Here is a 10,068-nt window from a genome sequence, read left to right as displayed (position 1 = left end):
ATAATTAGTAGTAATTCTGATGCGGTCCATTTATTCAATATAGACTGTAATAATATTTATGTTGGTTCAAAATGGATTTGAGGAAGAGGGTTTGAAACTGTTCAACCTAATGACTTTCGATTAGGTCTCAATTGATTGATTATTTTGATAATTTAAGGTTCTAATTGATTTTGAAGCCTTAGTTTAGGGAGTAAAGTAGGTATTGTGCCAAAATAAAACTATGAGGTATAAAAGCCTCTTTTAACTCTCCCTCCTCATTCACGAACCCTAGCCCGCTTCCTCTTCATCTGTTCCGCCGACCCTCTTGTCTTCATCTCTACATATCAGTTCCTAACCTAATATTTGGCCGACCTTTACCAGTTCAGCTTTCATCTCCGATGACCACTCATTTCCATGGCTGCATGCTTCTTTAGCTTCTCACTTTTACATCTTCTGGTTAAATCCTCACGCTACGTCGGTAAGTGAAGGCTGGTGGGTGAAAAAGGCCCTTATAGGGATCCCGAGGATATGTCCTTGAAGGCCGGTTTGGGGAAGCCTTTGTCGTATGTTAAAAGTTATAGAAGGAATGAGATCTCTTGGTTTGTTGCTTTCCTTTTAGTCGAGCTCTTCAAACACCTAATGGCTTACTCGACAGAGTAAGAATTTTTTTTCATTCAAAGCACACATGTACGAGTATCAACGGACCAAGCACCTTTATTTCTTATTTCCAACGGCGAGTGCTCTACTCTCTGGTATTCTTCTTTTGCCTTTTTCTGGGAGTTTGGTTGTAAGGGTATTTTTTATGATTTGAAGATGCAATTGTATGAAGTTGAGAATTTGAGTGACATGTTATTTAGCATCATGAATAATTGTCAATGATTTGGAAGTTGGAGTCTTGGATCTATGTACCTATATATATTGGAACATATATGGATTTGTTTATACATGTAAGGAGTAAATTATTTTATGTTGAGGGTTTTAATTTTAGTATTGACAGAGTATGTGGAAAACATAATATTGATGGGAATTTGACGAAGCTGCTGTTAGACTATGTTGATATACTACAATGTCATGATGTTGAGTTTGGATCTCTTGACCAAGTCGTGTAATAATTGTTATTTCCTGATTTTTACATTTATTTATATTAAAAATATATCATTTGAACAAGTATTCCCTTAATATTACAATTGTTATTTTGTGGCTTTGTGTTTTTATTTTATTGCTTCAGATGGGAATCGTATTCCTCAACCTACAACACCTACATCTCAGGTTGCTTACTTTATTTTTCATGTTCTTCATTGAGTGATTCGATACTTTGGATTATTCTATTAGATTGTTCTTATCGATTCCATTATTTAACACTATAATGCTTCATGTTATGTTCATCAATAATAGGGGGACAGATACTCTTTTGAGCCTTTACCTTCATATCTTTCCTGCTCTTATAAGGTCCGGTTAGAGGAGATTGGCAGAAGCTTGAGATGTGAATGCATTGTCACAGAAGTGTTTGGAAGGTCAAGTGAGCCAGAATATGCTGAGACTGCTGCTATATTTCCAGGTCTTTTATTACACTTGCAAACTATCATTTTTCTCTATGGAAATTATTATCTTGTAATGGCTACTATTTATGTTGGACCGGACATTTGGTTTTCTGTACAGCTTCCAAAATTGGAGATGTTTGCTCTTACTGGAAAGGCAATAGAAGGTGATATACTCACTTCAGTTGAAAGTAATACCACAAAGTGAAACTCAACAGTCTGTTTGGAGCAAGTATAAGAAGGATAAATATCAAAGGTGAATTGCATTTTTTTAAGAAATTAAGGCATGGTTTAATTAAATGTTTTAAAGTAATAACTGTTCCATCATCTTCTAAACTGGAAGAGTGTCCTGTTCTTATTGATGCATCTCTTGGGGAGTTTCCCCAGTTGTATTTGAATTAGTGTAATTGCCTTTGGCTAATTGGTAAATGAGATGCATGATAATTAGATGCATGCTTTCATTTGAAAGCTTGGCTTTACATAATGAGATAGAAATTGATCATGTTTTATACAAGTTCTTATCAATTCCATTATATTTAACACTATAATGCTTCAGGTTTTGTTAATCGGTAATAGGGGATAAAGACTTCTTTGAACCTTTATCTTTATATTGTTCACGCTCTTACAAGGTTCGGTTCGAGGACACTTGGAGATGCTTGAGATGTGAATGCATTGTCACTTATGTGTTTGGATGGTCAAGTGAGCCAACATATGTTGAGACTGCTGCTTTATTTCCAGATTTTCTATTATACACTTGCAAACTATCATTATCTTTCTTTCCCAATTTATTTGGTTTTCAATCTTGCTCTGATGTGAAGATGCTAAAAATAAATGTTGATCTGTTTACTTCAACTTGAAATATTCTACATTGGATCTAATATATTCTTATAATATGTTTGTTTGGTCTGCTTCTATATAATTTTTTATTTTGACATTGCACTTGACAATTTTTTGCTAGTCCATATCCTAATTAACTATAAGCATACATTTTTTTGCTAATCCATGTCATAATTAACTATAGGAGATGTTAGAGAGCAAACAAATGGAGTTATCAAGATATTAAGAGGCAGTTGTTGGTGTGTGTCAAAGAGGAACATTCTTCTATGATAAGCACCAAAAGTTTTGAACATTTGATTTTCTGAATTTGTATTATAATATACAATGACCTTGGATTTTCTGTTTCATATGACTGCTCTGATTTTGCTAATACACTTGCTAAAGTTTCATACTTCTTAGATATGCAGACAATGGTTTCTTTTGGATGCATCTCACTTGTCATGGGTCAGTTAACAATCTCAATGACATAATTGATCAATTTGTGCCCATGAGGATTCATGTATTGCCAAAATTCTCAAAAAATGCAGCAGATGGTTTCCATGTATTAAAAATTATTGTTAGTTCAATTTTTATTTAGAACAATAGCATATATGTTTTAATGTATTTTGTAATAGTTTAAAGCTACCAAGTATTTTCTATTATCAAAGACTATGCTGGGTATGACCTCTATGAGTTGAATAACAATATAGTGACCTTAGTTGTATTTTCTATTGTCACTGGTGAGAGCTTTTATAATTTTTACTAATCAGATTTATCAGATTTCTAGCTTTAGGTTGGACTTAATGTGTAATTTTTCTATATTTTGTTTAGTGTTATAGTTGCATTTCTTGTAGATATAATTGTTTTTTCTAGAATATCTTTTGATTTGTGTTTTAGTTTTTGTATGATATGTATTTATATATATATGAGTTTCCTTCAATCCAAATAACCTAAACACAAAATTAATTTGAAATAATTTACAATTTCCGACGCATTTCTGTCGCATTATGTGTCGGTAATGTATTTAAATAAATATTCTGAAAAATAGTTCACCGACACACATGGGTCGGTGATGTTCTCGGGATCTCCGACACAGGTCACCTACTAAAAGTAGTAGGCATTTCCGACACATAACGCCTACTAAAGAATGTGTCGGTGATATTTTTGTGTCGGTAAAAATTTCTCGCAACTGCTTACCTACGAGGTCAACGCCGACACAAGTGGATCTGTCGGAATTCCGTCGGTGATAATGATCACCGACACAAATACGTCCATTACCGACGGATTGTCGTCGTCGGTGATACCGATTTTTCTTGTAGTAGTGTACCTAACTTCCCGAACCCACTTGCTTCCCGCAAGGAATCTCAGTAACATTTTCGGACCTAAAATCCGGGTGGCGACTCTTTCTCCGACACCGGCCCTGCCGAGCTAGTCGTCTTCTCTAGTGGACCTCGAGTCCAAACAGCACCGTAGTAGTCATGGCAGACCTCCCGTGGGTGAAAGCTCGCGAGGTAGGGTTCGTCTACAACAGTAAAATCTCGATAAATGCATATCATTGAGACCGAAAAATAAATATTCATTAAGTGAGATTATTTATCGATAAATCAATATTTATTATTTTATAAATAATTTTTCATACTTAACATGAAATTTGAACATATTGAATTGACAGTTATTCGACTTTATAACTATTTTAATAGCATAGTATATATTTGAGGCAGTTTTTTTTATGATCAATCTGTATCTGGTAGATTTATATATTAACATTTTGGCGAGATATTTGAAACTATGCTAGCTGTAGAATAAATATTTTAGATATAATTGGCGTTTGAAAAGTAAATAACGAGTCAATACAATCAACTATAGATGCATTTTTTCCAGAAAAAATGACTTCTAGTTGATTGATTGAAAGGTTTTGCTCTCTTTCTCTCTCTCTCTCTCTCTCTCTCTATATATATATATATATATATATATATATATATATATATATATATATATATATATATATATATATATTGTATGTAATTCAATAATTATTAATTTATATTTTCATTGGACCCTTAAGGATTTAAATATTTTTATTACTTAATACATTTAGTGGGGTTATTACTTTAATCTATTGGTCCAAGTCGGGACCGAAAGAATTTATTATATAAACGAGGTTATTACTTTATCAAACATTCATTTATCGAGGTTTAACTGTAGTGTGAATTTAGTCATAATATTTTCGAGAAATATCGATTTTAGTTATACGTTACTGGAAATTTGAAAAAGCTGGTTTAATTTTATTTAACTATTACATTAGACATTTAAATTTTTTTATTGATAAACTGGATTAATTTCGTACATTTTTTTTATTGAATATTTGGAATTATAATAGTAACATAATAAACATTTTAGTCATTTTGATAAAAAAATATTGTGATTAATTTATTATGGTGGATTTAATAGTTAGTATTTTAATACTAACATTTTTATAATTATGTTAATAACATATTAAATATTTTAATTATAATAGATATTTTGAATTTTCTTTCTAGCCGTTAAATAATGGTTAAACAAAAAATTTCAAATTTTTAATAACATGAGACTATAATTTATTTTAATTAGAAAAATTAGGATTAAATTTGTAATATTTTACATGGCACTTCACAAAAAAAAATAGGGGAAATAATTATAAGGTCTCTACGTTTTTACTTAATACAGTAGTTAGTCCCTCTATTTTTAGAAATAATTATATAGTCCCTCAGTTTGTGTTTTCATCAACTCCTTAGTCCTTATGTTTGAGTCAATGGTCAAACTATACCAAATAAATTTTAAAATACCAAAATTACCCTTTACTCTATGTTTTAATAATAAAACAACTATTTTTCCTCTTTTTATGTTTTTCTCATTTTTTCCTACATAATCTCTACAATATTGAGTAATTTATTTATTAAATTTCATATAATCATAAACCTTTAATTTAGTAACCTAAATTTTATTGACTAAAAATGAATGAAAAATATTTCAAAAATTATCAAAATAAGGAAAAACTATATAAAAAGTAATTTTTATTTATCTCTAATAAATTTTATAAATGAAGAAAAAAATATATGATTTTTTTTATAAAAATATTAATATTTAATGTTAGTTTGAAAATATTATATTAAAAAATAAAAATTTAAGAGAATAAAAATACATTTTTAATGATTAGTATATACAATTATATAAATTTCGGTGTATATATATATTTCATAAATTTTATTAAAAACTATTTAGATTAAATTTGAAACTAAAAGATAAATTTTTTTTATGTAAACAACTAGGGTCAATTTGGACTTTTATTTACAAAAACAAATGGAAGGACTAAAGAGTTGATTAAAATAAAACTTAAGGACCTTATAATAATATGATGGATCTACTAATATATTAAGCAAAAATATAAGGACTTTATAATTATTTACCCAAAAAAATATTAGAATCATTATCACTTTAATTAATTAATAGAATAGGAAACGCTTTCAAAAAAAAAAATTAAGAATAGGAAACAAATAGTATTATTTTTCTCTTATTGATTTGATGGAACATTTAGGGTCGTTTCCATCCGGGAAGGAGTGAAAGAGGGAATAAGCAAACAAAACTTACAAAAAGATGTATATGTGCATATACACGTCCAGGGCCGTCTCCAGCATTTTGGAGGCCCTAGGCCCATTGTGCACTTTTTTTTCATATCTAAATCTAATACTATTTTAAAAATAATAAATAGTAAATAGTAAAACCAAATATATGATTAACTATAATTCAAGTCATATAATAATAACATAAAGCTAAGAAATTATTATTCTTCTTGATTTTGTATATGTAAAATTGAGTTTTCTTTTATATATTTAAAATCAAGTTTCTTCTCACCAGTCATGCGAGAAGCAAGCAGACGACAAAGTATTAATTTCTGGAAATTAATCTTGGACGGCTGAACTCGAACTTAATCGCAAGATTCTATGGAAAGAAAGAGAGGAATTTATCTTCGAGATTAAAAATTGGTTGAGTCGCGTATTTATTATGAATTACATGCTTGAATAACTATTTGGACATCGATTGATCCAAGGAATCTTATCATTTGGCGCTTGATCTATCCAAAATTTTATCATTTGACCAGTGAACAATCCCAATTGGTGAAATTTCAATCCAATTTGGATGAAAACTTAATAGAATTATTGACATATGATGATATTTTGATAATTAGACTTGATAAATTTTAGTTTAGAGATTTGTTTTCTTGTTTTAATCTCATTAATTATTTGGGTAAATCAACTTTAAAACGTACGGCATGTCAAGCTCATATGTCAAAATATCACCACATATTATAAGGAAACAATTTTATCAAGACTTCATCATAATTAAGTAGAATTTCATCAATTTGAATAGTTTATGGTCCAAATGTGACCAAATAATAAATTAGTGGTCAAATATTAAAATTTTAAATAAATCAGAGTCTAAATAACATTTTATACCCAAATTACAAATTGTAATTCATAAGTGAATTTCATCTTGTAATTTATAAAAAAATAAAAAATTTAAAAATAACTATAATAACAAAGTAATAATTTATACATTTGTGATGTCAAAGAAAAAATAAGAAAAAATGTGAACAAAAAAAATGCTAATCTAGGGAATTGATCTCCTATCCTTATAAACTTCTCAACTATGTCTTTACCACCCAAGCTACCACTATTTCTTGTTATATATTTAATTCTATATGCCTTTTAACCACAACTTTTTTTTAATAATTATCAAATTTTAAAAAATTTCCGATCGGAGGCCCCCGTAAGTCGGAGGCCCTAGGCGGCCTCCCCCTGGAGCCGGCCCTGTACACGTCTATATGCATAATTTGTTTTCTAAAGGCGTCTAGATGCATAATTGATTTTTTATGTATCTCATAATATTTAGGGATAAGTACAAAAAAAATGTCTGTGGTATACCGGATTTGCGAACTCGGCCCTGTGGTTTTTTTTTTTTTTTTGCAAACGGAGGTCTGTGCTAAACGTCGTTAGCAAACAGAGGCTAAATTGACTAACGGTGTTAAAATTCAAAGAGAAAAGAGTTAATTTGGTCATTATATTTATTTATTTTATAAATTAACCCCCTAATTATCTAATTATCACAAATAAACCCAAAAATCAAAAATAAAAATAAAAAATACCTTCTTCTTCTTCCTCTCTTTCTTCTATTTTTTTAAGTTCCAAAATCTGGAAATTCCAGATTTCTGGAAATTTCCAGAAATCTGGAATTTCCAGGAAGGAAATCTGGAAATTCCAGATTCCTGGAAATTTTCAGGAATCTGAAAATTTTCAGATTTCCGATTTCGGAAATCTGGAATCGAAAAAAAAAGAAAAAATAGAAGAAGAGAAGAGAGAGAGAAAGAAGAAGAAGAAGAAGAACCATGGAAGAAGGAGAGAGAAGGAATAGAGAGAGAGAAAAATATTTTATTCTCCTTATTAATGGAAGAAGAAGAAATTAATGGAAGAAGAAGAAGAAAAGAAGAAGAAATTAATGGAAGAAGAAGAAGAAGAAGAAATTAATGGAAGAAGAAGAAGAAGAAGAAGAAGGTATTTTTGATTTTTATTTTTGATTGTGGGGTTTATTTGTGATAATTAGATAATTAGGGGAGTTAATTTATAAAATAAATAAATATAAGGACAAAATTAACTTTTTTCTCTATGAATGTTAACACCGTTAGTCAATTTAGCCTCTGTTTGCTAACGGTTTGTAACACAGACCTCCGTTTGTAAAAAAAAAACCACAGGGCCGAGTTCGTAAATCTGGTATACCACAGGCATTTTTTTTGTACTTATCCCTAATATTTATTAGTATACATGTATTTTAAATATTTTTGTGCGAGAAAGGTAGAACTATTATTCAAGGATAAATGTCATCAGATAACACTAGTTAACCAACTAGTTTTTGGCCCGTGCAATGCACAGATTCATCTTAAAATCCAAAAATATAATATAATAATTACAATTAATGATATAAAAATGCTATATAAATTAAATATTATTATTTTATTTTCACATTTACTTTAAATAATCTTTTTTATAGATAAATATAATAATATAAATAAAAATTAATATATTATATATTATATTATATATTTTTATCAGTAAAAAAGAGGAAGTGACAGCTCAGCTCCATCGTTACTGTTATATATTATATATAGATTATATATAGATATGCAGATAATTAGAGAGATTTCAGGGATTAATTTAGATACTGTAGAACTTTTAGATATAGATATGCAGAGAATTACAAAGATTTTATGGATTAATTTAAATTCTATAGAACTCTTAGGTATAGTATATAAATTAAATATTATTATTTTATTTTCACATTTAATTTAAATAAGTTTTTTATAGATAAATATAATAATATAATTAAAATTAATATATTATATATTATATTGTATTATATTTTTTATCAGCAAAAAATAATGAAGTGACACCTCAGCTCCATCGTTACTGTTTTATATTATATATAGATAGATATGCATAGAATTAGAGAGGTTTTAGAGATTAATTTAAATTATATAGAACTTTTAGATATAGACATGCAGAGAATTAGAGAGATTTTAGGGATTAATTTAAATTATGTAGAACTCTTAGATATAGTACGGATAAAATAATCTTTTTATAAATAAATATAATAATATAACTAAAGTTAATATATTATATTTTATATTATATTTTTTATCAGTAAAAAAGGAGGAAGAGACACCTCAGCTCTATCGTTACTGTTTTATATTATATATAGATTAGTAACACTAAAACCAACAACTAATTAGCATTAGAAATAGCATTCCAAACAATGTAATGTATAATCTCATTCGCCAATTTAAGAACAAAAGACAAAGAGAAATCTGGTCTATTCTAAAGAAAATTCATACAGTCATAGAGAATGCTGCTAAACTTAGTGAGATCGTGTGAGGAGGAGTGGAGACTTCGACCACGATTTTAGCAATAGATTCGAATTCTCTATTGGACAACTTGAGAGAAATGACTCATTCAAGACTACGCCGGAGAGCAATGACCTCGGCCAACTTCGCATCAAGAACACCATCTGCATAAGATTGACCATCACTCCGACTAATTACTGCCCCAAGCCACTCTTGCCCACCTCGCTGGACATAGAGGCATCCAGATTACATTTGAAGGACCCTTCCCTCTCGGCCTACTACATGTCACCTGCTGGTTACTTGCCAAAGTGTTAGTCATTGGTAACTTCCTTCTATGCGATTATTGCCAGTCGAAAACCTATGACTCAGCTTAGTTACAGTGGATCGGAGGCGAGTTGCTAATTCCTTCCCTTGGCAGTGAGTTTCATCTCAGCCAAATACACCAAATGACAGCAGCTAACAAGTTCACATTAAAAGCGTTGGAATGTCATTGGTTAAGAAATCAGTCCCCGACTTCCTCAATGTCATAATTAGCCACAACAATTCCCGCATCCTCCTAACATTCCACAGCAGAATGACAATCGAAGAACAGATGATAATCATATTCAATATTTGTATTGTAGAATAAACATTGAGGCGGAATATGGATATGCTTACTATTCAATCTTATATTATGCTGGCAGAATCTTGGAGCAGAGCTTTCATACGAAAATTTTGTTTTTTGGAGGTAAAAATAGGTTCCATAAGCCCTTCCAACCATTTTTTTACCTTGTTCACATTCCTCAAGCTTTCAAGAACCCTGTG

At 29.8% G+C, this 10,068-nt stretch overlaps 1 protein-coding gene across 16 annotated transcripts; it reads left to right on the top strand.

Moving 5' to 3' along the window:
- The first annotated feature begins 267 nt into the window (after positions 1–267).
- On the top strand, positions 268–3,146 carry LOC136230386 (187-kDa microtubule-associated protein AIR9-like). Of its 16 annotated transcripts, none has more exons than XR_010689367.1 (5): positions 268–731; positions 1,208–1,248; positions 1,375–1,537; positions 1,639–1,773; positions 2,762–3,144. XR_010689367.1 is itself a non-coding variant. In XM_066019445.1 (4 exons), the coding sequence occupies exons 1-3, from the start codon at positions 665–667 to the stop codon at positions 1,723–1,725; spliced, it is 459 nt and encodes a 152-aa protein (XP_065875517.1). In that variant the 5' UTR covers positions 268–664; the 3' UTR covers positions 1,726–1,773; positions 2,762–3,146. The 16 variants fall into 16 exon arrangements, 9 of the variants coding, with proteins under 9 accessions (XP_065875517.1, XP_065875516.1, XP_065875521.1 ...); XR_010689366.1 differs by having other exon boundaries at positions 2,754–3,144; XR_010689364.1 differs by lacking the exon at positions 2,762–3,144 and adding an exon at positions 2,539–2,754.
- The last annotated feature ends 6,922 nt before the right edge of the window (positions 3,147–10,068 follow it).

The sequence above is a fragment of the Euphorbia lathyris genome, chromosome 5 (assembly GCF_963576675.1).
Source record: "Euphorbia lathyris chromosome 5, ddEupLath1.1, whole genome shotgun sequence".
NCBI lineage: Eukaryota > Viridiplantae > Streptophyta > Magnoliopsida > Malpighiales > Euphorbiaceae > Euphorbia > Euphorbia lathyris.
The sequence above is the reverse complement of the archived record's forward strand: the minus strand, read 5'-3'. Positions and strand labels throughout refer to the sequence as shown.

Coding starts and splice junctions, on each gene's coding strand:
- LOC136230386 (XM_066019445.1), top strand. CDS start 665: ATGTACGAGTATCAACGGACCAAGCACCTTTATTTCTTATTTCCAACG. Junction 732..1,207: donor GGCGAGTGCTCTACTCTCTG/GTATTCTTCTTT, acceptor TTATTGCTTCAG/ATGGGAATCGTATTCCTCAA. Junction 1,249..1,374: donor CTACAACACCTACATCTCAG/GTTGCTTACTTT, acceptor CATCAATAATAG/GGGGACAGATACTCTTTTGA.